This window comes from Monodon monoceros, unplaced genomic scaffold (genome assembly GCF_005190385.1).
Source record: "Monodon monoceros isolate NGI ecotype Baffin Bay Population unplaced genomic scaffold, NGI_Narwhal_1 Super_Scaffold_15, whole genome shotgun sequence".
NCBI lineage: Eukaryota > Metazoa > Chordata > Mammalia > Artiodactyla > Monodontidae > Monodon > Monodon monoceros.
Genome location: NW_021703771.1, coordinates 47669536 through 47691786, shown reverse-complemented (window position 1 = coordinate 47691786; position 22251 = coordinate 47669536). Strand labels below are relative to the sequence as shown.

Here is a 22251-nt window from a genome sequence, read left to right as displayed (position 1 = left end):
TGTGTGTGTGTGTGTGTGTGTGTGTGTGTGTGTGTGTGTGTGTGTGTTACCAAGCCACCTTGACTCTGGCTTACGCTCAGGGAAAGCACTGGACCACTTCCAGGAGTAGGTGGCATTGGTTTCTGCCCACATGGATGCTAGTGATGTCGACCTTGAACAATAGCCTGAAATTCTTCCCAGTTTTTCTCCCCATTTTTCATCTTGCCCTCTTAACTTTATGAAATCTTCCCAACTTGAGAGCTAGGGAATGAAATTGAACCCTCAGGAAAAAAATAGTATCAGGATACAATTTTATTAATTCATTTATCAACATTTCTTCATTTTGACTAGGGGATAGTATAAAAGCAAACTTTAAAAAAGTTTCACTAGCTGTTAATTTTTTCATGAGAATAAATATCTTTAAAAAGCTAGCTAAGTCTAAAACGCCTGTTCACTAAGAGCATTCTACATCTAGATTTTTTGAGTTATATTTATCAGAAGTTTTTTCTCTCACTTACACTTTGTGCTTTCATACATTAGAAAGTCTAAGGTACAGTTGTATTGATTCTTCTTGGTTATAACCTATGATTACTGGCAGGTTAGCATGCATATCCTTGTTATTTTGAATAAACAAGTTGGGGAGATTTTAATGCTTTAATTTTTCAGAAAAGTGAAGAATACTCTCTTCATCTAATGGCCTAGAGGCTAAAAATTGAATTGTACTGAATCACAGGGAAGAAAAACAAAACAGTTGACAAAAGTTCTCATCTAATTAAATTTATAAATTTAAAAAATGAAGTTCATAATGCAGTTTGACAAATACAACAAATCATTTAATTTAGAAAAACTTCAGTTTAGGGTTTTGATTAATTAAAGAGAGAATGCACAAGTTAGAAAGAGGCAGTGAAAGATGTGTACACACTTACATATAAGGGACTCACAGGGGAGATCCCTCCAGATCAAAAGAATTACGTGTATCTGAGATGGTATGAATCTGGCATTCACTTGGCTATAGCTGTCATCAAACTATCCCACATCAGAGCATTTAATTAGGGGAATAGGGCCTCTCTGAACCTCAGTTTCCTTATCTGTAAACCAAGATTATTTAACTAGATGACCTTTGATGTCCCTTCCAGCTCTAAATTTCTCCTGGATTAACTATTTTTATCTTTATTCAAATATTTAGAACTTTTAAGGTTCCACTCTAAATTGAAAAGCCAGAGTAGCTCAATAAGTACTTATTGGTTGGCCCATATTATGTGTGTTAACTCAGCTAATGATATGTGGGTTATTTCAGTTATTTTCAGCCAAAGATATTTATCAGATCTACGGCATTTTGTGCTGAAAGCTTTATGTAGCAAAAATGAGTAATAGGTAAACTCTGCTTGTACTAATGGGGAATTAGTGTTTGATCTTTTAACAGTGAAGTTTTCAGCATGAGCATTTGAAGAAAGGCTTTGATATTGTACATTTCAAACCGAACCATGTCTGAACTGAAACTAGTTCTTTCCAGAACCATCTGTTCTTATTCATTTCTTCTTTCCTTACTCTTTGCTTTGGTGTTTAAATATTCTTGTATAGTTCTTCAGGGATCTGCAAACTAGAAAGGCAAAGAAAGCCATACATCTTGTTTACAGCCTTGTCTAATCCTATCTGTAAGGGTAAAGTAAAAAGATAAAAGATTTATTTGGTAGGTTCTAAAATCTGAAGTTTTTTTAAACTTTTGATCAAAAACAGCAGTAAGACTGTGATGATGTTATTTAAGTATAATGAAAAGATACAGTTTAGGTATAGTCATTTTGAAACTCTTAACTTTAGACCATAAAAGTTTTTATTTACACCTATTTATTCATTACATGCTTGAAAGATTATTTTAGAAGCTGTTTCATAACATTTTACCATCCTTCTTTAAGCAAATCTTATTAGTTTTGATTTTTTCTGTGAATGTAATCAGAATCTCCATAATGCAGAATCTTTTTGAAGATTCCTTTTGGGTCATTAGATATCTGCCCATTTCAAACTGATCGGTGCAAGTTGCCCAAAAACCCTATTCAGTTTTAATGGTCATTTTTTTAAAAATGAGTATGTCTTCTATTATCAGCACAGATTACATTTTATTACCTGTCATTTTTCATCTTGCCCTCTTAACTTTACAAAACCCACCTGCCAAATATAGGTACCAACAAACCCTGAAAACCAAGATTGACTAAGAATTGGGTGGCAAATTAACACTTTCTATCTAAAAAATTATGATAGTTTCGTTTTTTTGCCAGTCTCATTTTAGTACTAGCTTTGTGACTCCTGATACTAGTTTTTTCAGGAATAAATCAAAACTAGAAATTATCAGCCCTGCTCTCCCATTTCACTGGGGAAGCTGAGAACCAAAAAAGTTAAGTGATGGGTCCAGGCCTCCCACTGAACCGTAGTAGAGCCAATCCTAGGATCCAAGTGCTGACCTGGGTCCAATGCTCCCTCCAGCATGCCTGCCCCATTTGAAGGGGCAGTGAAGTACCATTTAGTGTGCTTTTTGTGGTCATTTACTTTTGAGCACATTATCTAAGATGTGCTAGTTAAAACTTAACTGCACTTCAGAATGATTTGTGACATTTCTCCTTCATTCTTTTAACAATATTAACTTTGTTAGCTAGTTTGGAATTTTATTACTCACCATTTTGGGTAGAAAGATGCTCTCTTTGAGAATCTGGATTCCTCCTCCAAGTAACTAACCTCTTCGTGCCTCAAGAGGAGGTAACAAATCAAATATTAAGAATTGAAATTGATTTAGGCCAACGTATGATTTCATTTAAAGTATCAATAGGTTAGTTAATGTTTTCATCCAAAAACTATTTTGTAATTGTGCCCAAGGTTGAGACTGCAGAATACCTGATGTATTTATTTGCAGACAATAGAAACTCGTGGAATAGAATAGAACACTTTGCAAATACTAGAATATTAGTGGTTTCTCATTACAGTGCTCCAGATATATTTATTAATATTTGATTGATTCATTCATTTATTAAATGAACATTTATTGAGTACCAGCTACTTTGCTGGATGCTAGAACAAGACAAAGTCCTGCCCTCATGAAGCTTACATCTAGTGGGGTTGTCAAACAATCAACAAGCAAGCAAATAAGATAATTAGGATGTGATAAATAGTGGGATGGAAATAAGCAAGGTGATATATGATAAACAATACATGAGAATGGCCAACTTTATGTGGGGTTGTTAAGAAAGACCTCTCTTAAAAGGGGACTTTTAAGTGGATTCTTGAAGTTGAGAATGAACCAGGCATGCAAAGAGCTAGGGAAAGGGCATTGCAGCCAGAGGAAACAGCAAAGGCAAAAACCTCAAGATGGAAAGGGTCGCTGTTTCCTTCCTGTCTGTTAACTGAGATTATAAAAACTTCCCACCTACCACTCATAGGAATAATGTGGAGATATCAATAAATTTAACACAAAATGACCAAATTTGGGTTGGATATGTATAATAGACAATGAAGGAGAAATGGAGATTTTTTTCTCTACTTTTAAAGAAAAGAAAATTATTTGAGGATACAAGAGAGTAACACGAGAAAACATTGAGAGATCTGGATCTTGCCTTCTTTAATCAAATGCTGCATTTTGTGATGCCAGTTGTCAGTGTAGAAGTTCACAGGAGATAAAGATCTTGGCCTGGGGTTGGGACTTGACCTGGACCTTGGAGAATGAGTGAATTTGGATTGGCCAACAGGAGGCAGAACAGCGTGTTTCAGGATGAGAGAACTATGTAAATAAGTATGCTAAGATGGCATGATACATACACACAAAAGATAACTATGCAAGAAGATGGAAGTGTTAACTGACCTTGTTGTGGTAATCATTTCACAATATCTACATGTATCAAATCATCATGTGTTACACCTTAAACTTACACAATGTTGTATGTCAATTATATCTCAATAGATCTGAGGGGAAAAACATTTTTTAATAAAGATACTACAGTAGACTGAACTTGAATGAGTACTTGAAACCCTGAAGACTCAAGCTTCAGCCAGGATGGTCTTTGAAAAAATAGAAGATAATAGATGGTCTGATTCATAGAGGTCATTGAAAAGTCAGTAGATCATTTCTGACTTGACATTTCATACAACGGAGGGAATTATTATGGTTTCTTGAATAAGAAAGTTGTATGGTAAAAAGAGAAATCAGATAACATAGATACAGATTAATGGAGACAGGAGGGGAAATCCTGGAGAATGGGAAACCAGGTAAGAGGACCTTCTTTGCTCTCATGCCCTTCATAGTAACTGGTGATGAAAATATGAATGGACTGTGCTTGTATTACAGAAAGGAAATGGGCTGTATATGCGATGTTGCCAAGAACTTTAATGTTGATGCTTAATAACTGAAGAGAGAAATCAGAAGTCAAAATGCGTGCTCTCTTGAGCCCCAGGGACTGGCTGACCAGAAGTGTCAGTGATGGAAGTAGGGACATTTGCCTTGGACATTAAATGATTGATTTCACCTTGGATATCTTAAGTTCCAAAAGACAACAGGGTGCCCAGATTGTGATGTGAGCACAGAAGTAGAAGTGCAGAGCTAGAGTCAAGATGGAAAGTTGAATTTGGGAATGCAATGATGAGAACTAAAGGCTTAGCTCTTGAGAATGAATGCTTTTGATGAAGAATGTGTGTTTGAGGGTGGGGGAGGCATACATGTGCGTGCGCGCGCGTGCACACACACACACACACACACACACACACACACACGTATTGGGTTGGCCAAAAAGGTCATTCGGATTTTTCCATAATGATCTTTTTGGCCAACCCAGTATATTTGTCTATAAAAATATATATTCACGCACACAGAGAACCCAAGTAGAGCGTACCAAAACAGCAGCTGGATTAAAGAAAAGAAAGAATTTCAGGCAGTAAATAGGGAAAGTTCTTGGGGAAATACCCTTATCATTTTACCATAAATACTACCACTAACCTTTTAGAGTGATGACTATGTATCCTAAGGTCTTTAAATATAATAGTTCATTCAGTTTCTTTCCACAACCTTTAAAATAGCAAATGCTATTGTTATCCCCAATTTATAGTTGAGGAAGTTTAGGCACAGGTAGATTAAGCAGTTTGCCCAAGATTATACCCAATTTGAAGAAGTAGAGCTGAGATTCCAATATAGGCATTGTGTTTTCAAAGCCTGAGCCCTTAACTCCCATGCCATATGGCTATAATATTCATGATGGTGTTTTAATTACAAGTCTGACTTCTGTCCTATGTAAGTTTCTTGAAAAGGAGTTAATTAACAGTTTTAAAAGTTGGGTGGAAACTAGAAAGTCAGGAGATGGCTGGGCAGTGATTGGATAATCCCTTACGGCAGAAGAGACCTTGGAATTCTCTAGGGCATGACAGAGACAGGAAAGGAAGAATATACCTTTTGGCTTCTTTTCTTTCTCCTCTTCTTCCATTCACCGTTTGCTGTTGAAACAGGAGATTGTCCACTTCAGAAAGAGTTATAATAATAATTTGCGGGGAAAAAATGGTATCTTTATTTTTTAGTTCCTTATGTACTACAAATGTCTGTGTCCTCATTTGTATTCCAGGAATGCTAGTTTATCTAAATTGACTGCCAGCCAAATTCTTACATTAAAACTCATTATTTCCTCAACTTTCATTACAAAGTAAGAGTTAGATTCCAAAAGAGTAGGGTTTCAGAAACAGTGTCAATATCCGTATTACTGAATTCTCCTCAGCCCGGAAACCCAGTGCCTGGATTTCTCTGTGGGGAGGCTTGGGTCTTAAAGCAGGAGTTAAGGACTGAAACCCCTTCCTCTGGGCACACAAGCCTTCTCTGACAGTGGCTTTAATGAATGCTTTCCCTTGCTGGGAGAGGACTTTGCTTTCATTCTCCATGCTTTTCAGGGTTTCCCCAACCTTTCTCACGTCTCCCTTGTTTGAGGAAGAGGCAGAGGAAATAGTAAGTTCCCAGCCCACCACGCTCAGTCGTACAGTATGGCAAGGAGAAGGGACAAGGCTCCTGCTTGCTGCCACAGCTATAACAGGGAAAGCTGTAGCAGTCCTTCCTTCAATGAGTAAATTAACTTAGTGCTTTTCTTTGGACCTAAAACTGTGAAGGGATGTCATCTAATTAACCTTCCTAAAGCACAGTTCTGCTCAAGTGAACTGGCTGCTCAAAAACTTTCAATATTTTTCCATTTTAACAGGATAAAATTCTTAGCCTTACATTTATGAGCCTTCATGATTTGGGCCTATGCTATGTATACCTGACCTTATTTTCCAGTATTCCCCCTTTTTGTGGACAGGGAAGCTGACTTATTCCATTTTCTTCTGCAGGCCCCCGCTTGCCTGTGTCTGTGCTTACCTTCAGGGATGCCCCTCCACTCCCCCCACCTCAGCCTGTCTCTAGCATCATTAACCCCCATTACACACTGCATACAATCCTCATCTAAATGCCATCTCCACCATACAGCCTTACTGAACTCATCTGAACTCCCAGGTGATTTTAAGTTATGCAGTCATTTTATCTGTGTTCCAGATATGTATATGCATATATTGCCTTCTTTACTAAATTATTGGCAGAAATTTGTATCAAATTTAACTTTGTATCTTTCATATCACCTACACTTAACATAAGAGGAAGTTAAAACCGCACAGGGCTGAGAGGATGTATAGATTACTTGTAATAATATGTCTTTTTACAACTTATCCTTTCTCTGTGCCCTAGTAAATAAGTGAAGGCAGAACAGGACCAGAGCTCCTGATTTTCAATCCAAGACTTACTCACCAGCAACAGTGGTTCTCCCCCATGGCTTGCACGTTGAAATCACTTGACACCACCTGTGGTGCTTTAAAAAATTCTCACCTGGGAGCCCCAAACCATAGAAATTAGAATCGTAGGAGTGCTACCCAGACATCAGTATTATTCAAATCTCCCTACACGATTCTTTGTGCAACCAAGATTGGTAATAAATACTGCACAGCACAATGGCCCCTGGGCCATTCTTACGTTCCTAGGTAATTCTATTAATTTGAGAAACTTTTATTTTTTCATATCAAAAAAATTTTAAGTAGAAGCATGCTCAATGTGAGATAGTAGAATAGCATATTTTGTTTTTCTTTCAACAGTAGCTCACTTAATTGTTTAACGTTTCAGATATTTCGAAAGAAAGCAGTGGAACTTGGGGTAAAATTGCTACCTGCATTTCATACTCCCTCTGGAATACCTTGGGCATTGCTGAATATAAAAAGGTAAAGCTCTTCATTTTCGACAACATGTTTTAAGTTGATATATTCAAGATTGTGGTCTAACAAATAGACACCGGATGGATAATTACTTGAATGATGTTGGTGACTAACACCATTGGGAGTCTTGGTGCCTGTCTTTGTGTTGGAAGTTATTAGTGTTTTTCAGTGTTCCGTGGCTTTAGATGGGTTCCCATTGTGGGATCGAATGACTGCAAGAGAGTCATGCACACAAGACATGATTCAAGGTTTCACTGTTTCATGGTGATGTTGCATACTGTCTCCATAAATTCCAAGAGCATCCCATTTTCTTTAAAATTGTCATCAAAGCATTTCACTTTCAAAGAAGTCAATTCCTAAGATCACTTCCCTTCAGTTAAGCTGCTGGTCAGAGATATTGCAGAGATACAACATTTAGACTAATCAGATCTCCCACACAACAAGTTGGTGTAACTGAGGCTGGAGCACCTGACGCTGCTCACCCACAGTTGTAAGGAGGGAAGGGGACTGCTCCATTGGCCCAGATCAACCCATCCTTCTCATCCCATTTGGGTGGAGAACCCTGGCATGCCAAGTCCATGGCAATGCGGCCCCAAGAAACGCCTGGGCCGAATAGACTTTCTGGCATTCTCCCAGGAAGTAGTTTGAATTTTCATGATAGCTTGAGCATTTTGTTAATAAACAATTTTATCTTAAGCTTCCTTCTTAACTCCTTCTTCTCCATAACTAATTAATTGCATATATGTCTCTTTGTGATGATGGTGAGGATGACAATGATGACAGTTCTTTTGTCATCATAAAATATGAAAGTTTATTCTAGGTACTTTACCCATATTACCACATTTAATCCTCACAACAGCTCAGTAAGGTCAGTACTGCTGTTCTCTCTGTTTTACTAATCAGGAACTTGAGTCACAGAGAGACTAAGTCATTTGCCTAAAATCATACCATATGTAAACGGTAGAGCTAGAATATGTGCTTAGATGTTTATGCACACATTGATTCATAGGCACAAGTTAAATGGCTTTCTCGTTTTAGAAATGGCAAGAGGATACACAGGGTGACTTGGCAAGATTAATGCACATTTCTTCCTAATTATTTATTTTAGTGACATTCCTTCCTAAAATTAATCATGAAAAATCATGAAATTAATTGGCTAATAAATCAGTTAAATTCATGCTTTGTTTTCATTTGTATGTTATATATCTATACCTTGAAATCACGCTGTACCTGTCTATAATTTTATATATGTGTGTGTGGGTGTGTGTGTGTGTGTGGGTGTGTGTTTGGGGCAGAGGCATGGGTGTTGAGGCAGTGAGCCAGGGAAAGTTCAAACCCCTGGGCCATGTTAAACTGAGGTAGTTCTCTATTGCATAATGTGATATCTCAGGATCCATCCATTCTTCCCTTTGGACTCCTGCGGCTTTCTCTGTCAGCTTGGAGATCAATGGCATGTGCTATGCTGTCTTAAGGTGAAAGCGGGCATATGTGCTTGGCTTGGAGGCAGCATGGTGTTGGGAGATCCATGAGGGTTTTTTTTTTGGCTTACGTAGATCACCTGTATTGCCTTCCATATCTTCAGACTTTGTATTTATAGGTAGTATTCTGACCTAGAAACTTCTCTGTTACTTGAGATAAGATCCAGTTATGAAAACACTGTGCACATTTAACACATTTTTCCTACTTACCCTCTGAGAAGAATGATACGGGCAAAATAGTACACTGAGTTAATTGGTTATCAAGAGACCTGGTTCTGGGTATTTTATAGCTACTCTAGGTTTGTCTTTAGAGCAGTCATTTTAACTCTCCAGGCTTATTTGTAAACTGGAAGTTAGGCTACTTAACTAGTTTTTTCTGTACCTTTTCATGTTTATTTCACTTGGAAATTCTGATGAAACACGGCCCTCTCCTCATAAAATGCATATTCCTGAGTGCACATACTTTTACTCAGTTTCCAAAAGCTAACAGTACCGTTGGAGTCCACCTAGAACCTAAGGGCCCCCCAGGTTTAAAATACTGGAGTGAATGATCACTCCAGCCTTCTACTCTAAGATGCTGTGGAGATAGTTCTTACTGCTTCCTGGAAGGTAATGGAATTAGATAAAGGCCTCCAAAAACTAATAGAGGTGTGGGCCTACATCTTTGCAAAAGTTCAGTTATTGTAAGGTGCTGATATCATTTAATTAATTCTAGCCTCTCTTGAAATCATCATAAGAAATTAGATGGTTTTAAAGCATATTTAACATAGTGTTTATTTTTTTTACAGCCAAGAGGATTTTTTCCTTAGTTATACCTACCCTTTGTGTACAGTGGAGATATTTTTCAGTACATAAAGGAGTAGTTCTAAAAACTATTCAGTATTGAATCTGCTGTTATCTTTTTTATCTGTATCTCCTGAAAGTTCATTAACTAGGGCTTTAACTTTTTCTTAAGACCTTATTTTAGATTTACAGTATTTTACAGTATTTTACATTAGAACTTTTAATTTCAAATATTACAGGAAAATTATTTTGGGTCAAAAATAATGTGCCATTTCATTTATGTATTCTCTGATGTTTTCATGTTAAACTAGAGGAAATTAGGTGACCATTTTACAACTGACAGGAACAGTTTTAACTTCTTCCTGCCAACCTGTATGAATTTTTTATTATATATTTTATCCACTCTCAATTCCATTTACTAAATAGCAGTGCCTTACCCAAATTTATGCAATAAACCTTGGCAAAATTAATAGTAATATCAACCCACTAAAATTCATCCTGTCCCTTTGCCCAATCAAGTACTCTGATGGAATCCTTTCTTCTTCCAGCGGTGAAACTGAGTTATCATCTTGAAGAATTTTCTCTAGGGGACAAAAGCAGTGTTTCATATGTAACTGCAATAATTAGATTTCAGGATGTGCTGTTGATGTCAACCTGTACATATATGCTGTTTTCTCTGAATCTCTGTATTTTCACAGTATGGGCCAGGGGACAAGGGACAGCTGGCATGGAGCTTATTTTCTAGTTTTCTGAAGCCTGTCACCAGTAGAAGTTTCAAAGGAGATGGGGAAAAATATGTCTGGCAAAATTATATTTTAATTAACTTCTCGGAATAAGGGAGTATCTATAGATAGGAAGGATGCCCAAGAAAAAAAGGATGCCCAAGAGAAAAAAGTGCTCAAGGATGCTTTTTAGAATAGCTCCGTATTCACTGTTGACTGGCTTTGAAACTCTTGGCAATAATTATGATGGGGGAGGCAAATATGCTGTCTGTAATATCATAATTATGCTCTTGCGCCTCAATTTTGAAAATAGTTATGGAGGCTACTCTTTGCCAACACCTATATGTTAACAAAAATGTGAACTTACTGGTATTATCGGTTCACATTCCTCTAGTATTCAGGTTTTTGCCTAAAGATAATTGGTTTCTTTACCTTTTCTTTGTTAAAAAAAAAAAAGCATTTATTTTAGTCCCTGCTGTGATGAAGTTTCTATGCTAGGTCCAGGTAAGATTTTCTGCTTCTTTTCACTTTATTTAAAAAGATAACAGACATGGTCTTTCTCTCAGCGTATTCATATTTACAGCCTGGTTAGTAAAGCAGAATATATATTTTGTATGTTATACACTCACTCATGTAATTGACAAATGTAAGGTAGTCTGTGCCAAGGAGAAATAATAAGTACTCACCAGGTTGATTTAAAGCAAGCAGTATTTTGAATTGGGGAGGTTTATGTATTTGGAGCCAAAACACCAATAAGCCAAGTTAGATTTCAGTATTTGTGCAAACTGAGAATAGCAGAGAACCTAAATAATTTACTCATATCCTGCATTAGAAAGTCTGTCCCAAAATCTGTTCAGAAAAAAATGTTATAACTATCTCTTCTGCTCCATCTATAATAAATTCTCAATTCAAGAGATGCTGTATTAAGCTGTAAGTTAATTGAAATTATGAGTTGATAACAAGTGGTAATTTGACTGAACAGACACCTGGGTGTTATACACAGTACCTGATTAGAGCAACATGCTTGCTTCACCAATATGACAGTAGAATGAAGATGCGTAAGTTACGTAATACCTCTGCTAAAAGGAAAACATTGCCTAGATTTAACAGATTAGATTTTGGTAGAACTCAGTTTCTCTAATGTGAAAATGTTAAAATTTGATGTCTGATCTTGTTACTACTATTAGCAAGAGACCCTATGCATTTTTTTTTCTCCAACCTAAAGAAGAAAAATCACTTCCGTGGTTTGTAAAATCAAACATTTCACCACTTCCATAACTCTAGGTATAATTTAAGCCTAAGTAGAATATATATACTAATTTAGGGTTTTCTAAAGTATGTTCTTAATTTAAAATAATATGGTTAATATTCCCATTACTCATTTACATCACAGGGCATATAGTCTGGGCATTCCTAGTAATTATTCTGTCTTTACTATGAGTTAGTTTTAGCTTATACTGCTTTATCACTTGTTTCTCTTCGTGTATTTCTCTGAACTGACACCTACCTGGTGGTTATATTAGGTTAGTGGATCTGTCTACAGCATGTGATTTTATTGCACACATCAAGGAACGTGCTGGGAAGTGACTGATCTCTATTCTAGCTCTCATTAGTAAGCAAGGAGATGAACGAACCACAACTCCCTTACCTGTTTTTATTTCCTGCTTTGTAAAGCTTTATTTACCGACTACTCTAATTATCCAATGCAAATGCATACTATGTCATTAGTTACATTGCAGTGTGTATTATTATAATTAAATTGCAAATTGCTTTATCTGAAATGGGGTCTTAATTAAGAATAGTACACAGCTTAATGTTTTCTAATAGTGAGAGATTATCCTGTATGAAGCATGTAGTATGTATATTGTAACAAACCCCCTTTTTGTGTTTTGTAATACTTTGGTGGTGTAAAATGCTTGAATATTAAATTATAGTTGATGAGTTTTAATAGACACAAAGTATGAAAGACAGTCTAATTAGGTTAAAATTTTTTTAAGTATTTTCCATATATCTCCCTGCATATTTACTTGACAGTTGAAATATAAGCTTCTACATTTTTAAATTTGCTAACTATCTTTTAAAGTACCTGGTTTCAGATTTGAAAGAGGTGTATTATGTTTTAAAATGAAGCAGAATACCGTTCTATACTTTAACATCATAAGAATAATATAAAATTTATCAAGAAACAAATCTTCTGATATGAGCAGACCAAAGTTATTTAATGATTTGCTAATATTCTAAGAAGTAAAATAGTACTTAGTTATCCTAAAAATGTTCTGTAGCAGTTATATAGCCCAAATATAAAATCAGAGCTGCATCTTACAATTTATCTTTTATTTATATGTTTTATGGATCTGTTAAGAATTCAAAGATAAGTTCTACCAACTCTAGGGCTTCCCTGGTGGCGCAGTGGTTGAGAGTCCGCCTGCCGATGCAGGGGACATGGGTTCGTGCCCCCCGGGAAGATCCCACATGCCGCGGAGCAGCTGGGCCCGTGAGCCATGGCCGCTGAGCCTGCGCGTCCGGAGCCTGTGCTCCGCAATGGCAGAGGCCACAACAGTGAGAGGCCCGCGTACCACAAAAAAAAAAAGTTCTACCAACTCTAGAAAAGTAAAAAAGAAGTTACAGTCTTTCCAAGTATTTTAAGCGAAACTGCTTTATGTGTTTATTTTTTCTGATTGGATACTTTATTATATTGTGTTTCCCTCTTTTATATATTTTAATTCATTTGCCTATTTATACTCTTCTGGAAATAAAAATAACCATACTTTGAGGTTTTAAAACTGACATGCACAAAATTACTAATATCAGACATCAAAATATTATTACCACAGCTAAAGCTGCTACTTATTAACATTGTCAATATAACTCTTGGCCTTGGATAATTCACTTAATTAAGTTTGTCTTCTCATAAGCAAAACTAAAATAACAACAATGATTGTATCTATCCTGATGACCTCATGAGGCATTTTTGTGGAAATCTAATGAATTAATGTGTAAAAGAAGATTAATCACTGCAAAGTGCTATGAAATAAATGTAAATTGGAATTATTATTAATTTATGGTTTTGTGCTCAATATTCATTATGAAATTGTGTGTGTGTGTATAAAACAGTAAAATAGGACATAGCTAAAACTGACTTGGTTTTGATGCCTTTTTATGGTAATCCTCTGTTTTTAAGCCACTCAGTGCTTCTAATCCATTCTCAAACAGATGGTATTAGTAGAACCAGCTGGAAGTGTAGAGAGAATGTATCCCCATAGTCCATATAGGATCGTGGTGGCTTCATGCTCCAACATATATTATTTTTTAAATTATTTTGGAATAAGCCTATAAGATCAAAACTCAGATTCCTCTCTCAAATTATATTTATTGGTGACTTATCTCTTCTAGAAATAAGAACTGTTCAACCCACGAGGTTTAAGGAGAGTATGAGGCAATAAAATGTAATGTTATCTTCCCAAGTCCCGCATGCCAGCTAGTGCTTAATTAATATGACACAAACCTAGTCTATGAAAACGTATATATATATTCTTGCTAGAAACATCCATGTAGCCCTGTTTTCTAGTTCTTAGGCTTCCTACTTCTATTAAGAGTCTGACTGCTGTGGTTATTTTCTATCAGTGATTCTTAGCCTTCCCGGTGCTTTAGAATAACTGGTGCATTTTTTAAATATCATCGCTGCCTCTCTACCCTACACTCAGTTTCATCTGGCTTGGAGTAAGGTCCTGGTATTTTTTTAAGCCTGTTCAGCCATTCCAGTGTTCATTCTAGGGTTGAGAATCACTGCTATGAATCTAGTATTTTTATCCTAAGGATAGCTGCATTTCTCTTCTCAGTTACCTTTGAAAACTTTTCCCTCCCCATTAATTGTCAGTTTAATTCTTGAAATATAGAAATATATTAGGCAATTGGTTTGAAAATACCCAGCTTTAATAGAACAGTGGTTTCCAACCTTTTAGAGTATGTAAGAATTGCCTAGAGGGCTTGTTAAAACACTTATTGCTGAGCCCCTCCCACAGAGTTTCTGATTGGGCAGATTTTTGGTCAGCCTTGATAATTTGCATTTCTTACCAGATCCCAGGTGATGCAGAGGCTGATTGATGCTTCCGTTCAGGGGTCACACTTTGAGAACCATTGTAATAGAAGAAATGACTGAGACATCCAAGCTGTTTAGATTCTTAAATCTCAGAGCTGCTCAGAGAGGCAGCCAACTCCAAACATCCATGGGGTGGAGGTGGGGGGGTTAGGGGGTCTGTTTCTGTGATTAATTTATTTTTGTTAATAATTACCCAACATTTTCACTTATCCCTAAGCAGTTTGTTGCTTCTAGAAAACAGCTAATTCCAGACCTTAATTACCCAAAAAGAGTTTACATCTCCTTTTTTCCCTTGCAGTATATAGTTTTTAATCCAGGAAGACTAGAAAGCAAAGTTTGGGTCATTTTAGCATAGAAGGAGAAAAAAGGCATTTTTAATTAAGGACTTCGGGGTGACTGTTAAAAAGAAGAGCTATTTCCATAAAGCCATTCTTGTTGCTTCAAGCAAAGCGACTTTATTAATAGCAGCTGGTGACCTGTTTTGTATCTGAGGACATTCCACAGCCCATGAAAAGAGGCTAAGGTTATCCTTCCACCAGAGGAAGAGAGAACCTAAGCTTCTTCCAAATCATTTAATCCCCTCACCAAGCTACCGATCACTGCGTCCATGCCAGGCACTTAGTAGCTTGGCCAAACTAAAGGCATTTATTTATTGCAAGTGGACAATAAGTATGGCAACAGTTAATTTAAATGTACTTTGTGTATAGCCTCCTTTATTAAGACTTAAGGGACAAGTAATTCTGAGCAAAGGATGCTTTGCTGTTTCTTAGTCATGCGTTGTGAGGCAGAAGGAATTTGAAGAGCCTAAGGGCAGATGAACTGTTCCCTTTCTTCCCACTCCTCTGGTCATAATTGAACTTAATACCCAGGTAAATGGGATTTTCAGTGTCCTTTGTTCTCTGGAGGAAGAAGCAGATCTAATCTGTTTCTGAACACAGGCTCTAAGAGTCCTCATAAGTTCTCCACACCACCCACTCTCTTTCTCCATGAATCTCCATCTGCCACAGACCTCTTCTGCTGTGCTTCTGGTAGGGGAGTGGCAGAAAAGTGATGTGTGAATAGAGTAAACTGGTTATTTTACTCAACCATGGATTAGATATTGAAAGATATTTTTTGTATATTTTCGTAAGGTCCTACCTTTATGGCTCAATTACAGCAAATGAGTAATTAAAGTGCAGTAACGTATCAAAGGTGATATGTAGGCAATTGAGAGACAAACTATCCCAAGAGGATTGCTTAAAGCCGTTAAAAAACGACTTGTGGTGTGTGGGAAGTCTCTTAAGAGGCCTTCCTCACTCTTCAACTTTTGGCAGATAGATTCTTGGTACAAAATCCATGGGATTGGATTGTTAAATATGACCATGACTTTCCCCATAGCATCCCCACTGTTTAAGTGGTTAACTCGCCAGGATAATTTTGTTTAAGGACGCATAGTTATTTGAATGCAACAAACTCAAAGTGCCTTTCATCCCAAGAAGAACTAATGTTTTACAGATTCAGCTTTGTTCACTGTGTTCACACAGTTGGGGGCAAATCAGCCTTGGCAATTTGAAATGTATTCTGTGTGAAGAACTTAGATTAGGAACAAGTCAAAACACATAATTCATACAGTGCCTTTACAGGTCAGCAGTGGAATAATCTTTTCAAGGAGTTACAATCCCAGGTTTTTAATGAAGCAGCAATCAGTTTTCCTGTGATGAATCTCAAGACCAGACTCACATTGTTAGTGTGGGGCAGACCTTTCAAATATCTAATAAAGTTTAATCTAAAAGTTATGAAATTGTTTGAATAGGGGTTTGAAAATCAGCCTAGGTCTCAAGGCACTTTCTCAGCCTTTATAATTGTTAATCATTGTAAATATTCAACTAACTACTTTGAATCTTTGAGTCGGAATTGGAAGGTCAATATAAAATGTTTATGCTGCAGCCAATAATTTTTAAAGACCTCAGTCTCCTTGGGTACGTGAACCACTCATGTTTCCTGCTTATGTAGTAAAGTAGCTGTAGTTGAACTGTTCTGAAAACTGGGATGAACAATTATTGATTGCAGTCTCTTTTATTAACTTGAAAAAGAAAAGTGATGGAGCGGTAGTAAGAATTAATTGTAATTTACTAATCTGGAAATTAATGTGCAGCTGGGCATGAGTAGAGGCAGTGCAATCTGGTGATTTAGCAATCATGACAAATTATCTTCATCTGTAAGGTGTAGAGTTGCTAGCTTTCCATTATTTGATTTTTAGTAACAGACCCAGTTTTAGGAAGACTTTATATGAATGCCCATGTTGCCGTTTTATCCTGGAAATGTCACTTGGACTCTGGCATTATTAATTAACTCTCATTCTCCCTCTTTGGCATGTCATGCTATAGTTTCTATGGAACATTTGTACAAAACAGTGATTACTGGTAATTGACCTGCATATGTTGAATAATCTTAAGATGCTACTGAGAGTTTAATGTACCTTGTAAATTGAGAGGCTTCCAATTAAGTCGAGTTCTTAAGATAATCACTTTCAAAACTAATCAAGTAATAGGACATTAGTAAAGCTGTTATTGACTTAATTGTGACAAATTAATAAACAGACCCAGTGCAATTACTATAATGGCTTTATCAGTGAGCAGTTTTCCAAAATTTACGTATAAGTCTGTTCTACTCCCTGGAAGTACAATAAAAGTTGCATAAGCTGTTTTAAGGTGCATATCATTCCTAATGGCTATGTGTGTGTACATTATACAAAGAGCTTGGATTTTTTGTGTTTCTTTCTTTTAAAATATGATTACATTTATTTCAAAGGCCAGTAAATCTACCTGCCAAACCCTCTTAAAGCATATGATTTTCTAAATGATCATCTATATGGGCTGGATAAAACTATTACACATTCTTGTGTTCTCTTATCTCTGCTTTTCTATGCCTTGTGCCCTTGGGTTGGTGCCCTCTCTCCTCAGGGAGCTACGGAATGTCCTGTCCCACTCTCTCTGTTCCAAACTGCTGTCAGCATAGTGATTTTTTATACCTGGTTGGCATTCTGCAAATGGACTTTGGAAAATAAATGAGTTCTGAATTACAGATTTGCCATAAGTTTTTAAATATCTGACCGTGCCAATTCCTATAACTTTGCTGATTGTAAGTATGTAAGAAAATGGCAGCAGAAAGAACAGGAATATAAGTCCTGCTTCCACTACCTTAAGAATAGTGTGACAAATACATATTTATTTCTCAAAATACATCAAACCATGTGTTTAAGATGCTGCGTTTTATTGAATATAACAATATTAAAAAATAATGTGATCACATCTCTTCTTTCTCTCAGCCTTGGTTTCCTCATTTGTTAAAGTGAGATTAATAAATAGTATCAATTTTACAAGGATAAAGTTTATGACAGGTCTTTAGAAATTCAAGAAGTTGGGGGTCTTTTAGGTGCAAAAGAGCAGATAACTGTGGAATTTCAGGAACCCGACATCATTGTGGTAGCCATCCATATCACCTCTGTTTAAGTTAGGAGGGAAGAATGGATTTTCAAGTAAAGAATTGTGTGTGTGTTTATGTGTGTGTGTATAATATGTATACACACATCTGTAATTCTGACAAGCCTCCCGTGTGTTCAGTTTATAACTCATAGTCTTCCTCAAACAAAGGAAACATTATAGAGGCCTCATAGTAATTGTCATCATCTGGAACAACAAAGGGAAGTACACAGTGGAACTGCCCAGCTGAAGAAGGGATACCATTGGACTAAATAAGGACTAAATAAGGTAAAATAAGGACTAAAGTTGTGGCAATTTCATTCATTATGAGGTATAAAAATTATGGTTCCTGAACTTAACAGGAAGAATTAATGTTAACACTGTATATAAATGCATCACTTTTAGCCATTTATTTACATGCAATTACCATAGCTAGTTGCATGATAGAATTTGTACTGCACAATTATATCAGGACAAGTCCATGGTTTTTAAGCGTTTTTGCTGTCTTATCAGTAAATTATTTTTGAGCACTTACCCCAGAACATGTATTTTTATTTATAAATTATATATATATGTACCACTGTATTAATATGTCATGATCACTTTAAAACACTCAAAAAATTGTAAAAGGATAAGATATAGATGAGGAAATAAAATTTTATTAAGAGTAAATGAATGATATTTTTAGTGTGAGCTGTATTTTTTTAAAATTTCATTTTAATGCTTGTGATACAGTAAGTGATTCCAAGGTCTTGTTCTGTGTTTATTTCAAAACTTGGTTTGAATTTTGTCCAGGTGGAAAAGATAAAAAGTTGTGTTGATGAGAGAAGTGTGGTATTAGCTGATCTTCTTAAAACATGATGCTTGCTTTAAATCCTGTTCTTTAATTATGCAAAGAATATTCTTGTAACTCTGCTAGAAAATTTCAGTCTTTCCTGATATCATCATTTCTTCTTACAAACTAATAGAAAATAAGAAAAGCCTCTGGAACTCTTCCTTTGGAAGATTTTAAAACAGGATAGGAAATTCCATTCTCAAGTTTGATACAAATATGAATCTTAAAGGTGAACCACATTCATGCATATTTTCATAAACATCCAATTTCAAAATGATCTTTTCTTAGAGTTTCTTTCGAACTCAGATTTCTTTTTTAAATTCTTCTTAAATTGTTACCTTTATCTTCAAATGATGGGTTAAGCATGCTTTCTTTCTATTTCTTCTGTTTTTCTTTCTTTCTTTTTTTTAATTATCTGGTAGGTAGCATCCTACCCACTTGTACCAGAATACATCAGCAAATAGGGACACATTTCTTTTGTGAAATGTCAACTCTTAATTAAATACTTTGCCTCAGGACAATCAGAAAAATCTCTGTTCAGTGCAGAATATTTGTGTAGTCACTCTCCACCCCTTTACAAAGTGTTATAATATTGTAATTTTTCTACTGTGTAGAGGTCTTGGATTTTTAAGTTAACTACATCAATGACATTCTGTGCTCATAAACCCCAATACATCCGAAGTCGCTGAAAGCTGTAGAACAAGTAAGGGTTCCACTGCCGACCTCTCCTCACTGTGTAGTCTCTACAGGAATCTCTGGGTGTCTTATATGAAACCTTTTACATAAGCACCAAGGGAGGGGAGCAGTGTATATCTGAATATTTAATAAAGCTTTTTTCTTTTAGATAAAAAAATTTAGAAATAGCAGCTCTGATAGTTTCTTCCTGCACTCTAATTAAGAGTCTTGCATTCTGTCTCAAAGGCTACTGCCATAAACAATAAGTATCTAAATGTCATTTGCCTTTATCAAGCCTGGACCAATGTCTTATCATTTGGCAGTTTATAATGGGCATATTGTCTTATTATATTTAGTGGACTTTGATCCTGTTTAGATTACTCTTGAGAATATCTTTTAAATTGGTTTCGAGGGAAGTTCTAAATTACTTTTAACTAGATATAAATATTATAAGACTACATAATCTTGTGGTATTAATTTTCTCCACTTTAAAGTCGGCCAACCATGGAAGTTTGCCTTAAAAAGTTGTTAATTAGATCAAGAGCTTTTCTTAGGTGAGTTATTGGTTTTAAGATGAAATAGGTCAGAAAGTGCTTAAAGGCATTAATCTTTAATACTGATTGGGTATGCAGTAAAGTGGCTGAGGGTGTTAGCCTATACTGGAAGAGTGGTATTTTAAAAAGAACACCATATTTAGTGCTAGTATCCTAAATTTTTGCTAGATTCAAAGGACTTCAAATTACAGAATTCGCTAATTTATGTTTCTGAGGCTTATGACCAAGAGATGGTGATTTCATACTTACATTTTAAAAAGAAGTTTCAAAAACCGGAATTTATAGATTTATAAGAATAATAAACTTGCTTTTCCAGTTTTTCGAAAGACAGTAAAGCCTAGGGCCTCTTTTCCAACTAAAGATGCTACAAAATACATTTATTATTTTGTTGATCCTAAAGGAAAAGATATAAAGGGGACGAGATGGGCAGCAAGAGGAAGTATGAGTGCACAAGCTACAAGCAGCCAGACAAGCTAATATTAATGCCTTATGCTTCTGCAATTCTCTGTAGTCCACAAAGGAGTTCCAAATATATGTATATTTTTCATTAATTTGATTTAATCTAGTCTGGCACAGACATAAATATCCAATTCTATAATTCAGATTTCCTTTTGAAATAGTTTGGAACAGTTGCAATGAAAAGAAATAATTTTATGCTTTAAAATTTTTCTGATCCCTGGCAGAAAAACAGGGAAGAGAAAACTGTCCTAATATTTTATTGCCATTATAGGCTATCACCATGTTTGTCTCTTTGTACTATTTCGATCATTCAGCACTTCCAGGTTATTAAAAGTGTTTTAAATGAGTATGGTTGAATTCCACATGCCTCCCAGAATGAAATTTCACCAGTACCCTTCGGTTAGAACTATACCTTTTGTTAAACCCACTTTCACTATTTAAAGATAAAAATAAATGTAAACAAATAGACTCTCCTTTCTAAAGAGTTAAAAATGGAAAATTATGTGCATAGCATCTTTCTTATCTGGGTGAAAGCTAGGATTATGTAAATCTTCCCTCTATTCTCTCTTTTAGAATAAAGAGCCTGAATTCCTTTTTCTTCTTTTTTGGGAAGAAAAACAAAAAGATTTATTTTGCAAGTAAGGATCAAATGAAAAACAGATACAAATTTTTTGATAAAAATTACAGATTATATTTTTAAGCCTTTCATGTAGAACCTGAATTCTTTTAAACCTTTTTTGTTAGAAACAATTTTTCTTCTTTCCTACCATCTTAGTTACTCTTCTACTTCTGTATTTTCTCCTTATCTTTGTGATAATATCAAAGTGATCAAAATTTGAAACTGTATTCATTAAGAGTCTTAGTGGTATAGGAAAGAGTGAAAGCGTTTTTCTGTGCTTCAGTCTCCCCCTGCTTCCCTTAGTACCGTGGCCAGGCCCTCAGTGCAGTGAGAGAGGCCTTTGTATCCTCTCTTGTCTTGTCTTGACTCTTCAAGGCATCAATCCCTCTCTCTTCATCTTTCACACAACCCACTTATCCACACCTCATCCTCCCCACTCTGCAGAGATGTTAAGATATTCTCCTATGAGCCTTCTCTAGATAGAAACATCTGGGTATTCTGTTAAGTCCTACGTTTGTGGCAGTAACCACCCTTTAATCCAAATCTCTAACCCAGTCCTCACTACAGAATGTACTCCCTATATCCTGCTGAGCGCCAGATAGCTCCTAAACTGAACCTGTCAAAAGTCATCTGTATGATTTTAATCCCCAAACCAGTGTCCCTTTCAGACTGACCTTTTGTTACACCAGTAACCTCAGTTCATCCCGAGGACATTTTGAAATACTTTTCCTGATACCTAGTCTGTCATCAGATCCTATGTACTTCATTCCCATAATATTTCTGACTCCTCTCACAGCCAGGCTTCTTTCCCATTCTCATTTCATCCCCGGGTTCTAGCCCCTGTCAGTTCAGTTCTTGTCTGGAGCAGTAGCTTTGGAAATAGTCTCCCGGCCACCAATTTCTCTACCCTCCAATTTGACTACATGCATGTATCTATTATAGCTAGAGTAATGTTCTCAAAACATTATCCTTCTGCTCTCCACACTTTCTCCCCTTATTCAAGAATCTTTAACAGCTTCCCAAGAGGTATAGGGCTTTTCTTCAAATAGGCACTGTGCTCTCAAACCCCCATGTTCATGCATATTCATTCAGCCCCTTTGCTGGAAGGGCCCTCTTACCCCCAACAAAACTCTGCCATTTAAAAAAAAAACTTTATTGAAGTATAGTTGATTGACAACGTTGTGTTAATTCCTGCTGTACAGTGAAGTGAATCATTTATACACACACATATATATATTCTTTTTCATATTCTTTTCCATTATGGTTTATCGGAGGATACTGAATATAGTTCCCTGTGCTATATGGTAGGACCTTGTTGTTTATCCATTCTATATATACT

General features: G+C 36.1%; 1 protein-coding gene across 1 annotated transcript in view; it reads left to right on the top strand.

Moving 5' to 3' along the window:
• The window catches only part of MAN1A1 (mannosidase alpha class 1A member 1), a 169886-nt gene that overhangs the window by 86796 nt on the left and 60839 nt on the right, over positions 1-22251 (top strand). The window contains exon 6 of the mRNA XM_029223379.1: positions 7139-7233. Within this exon, the coding sequence (XP_029079212.1) occupies positions 7139-7233 (95 nt within the window). The remainder of the gene's footprint in view (positions 1-7138; positions 7234-22251) is intronic.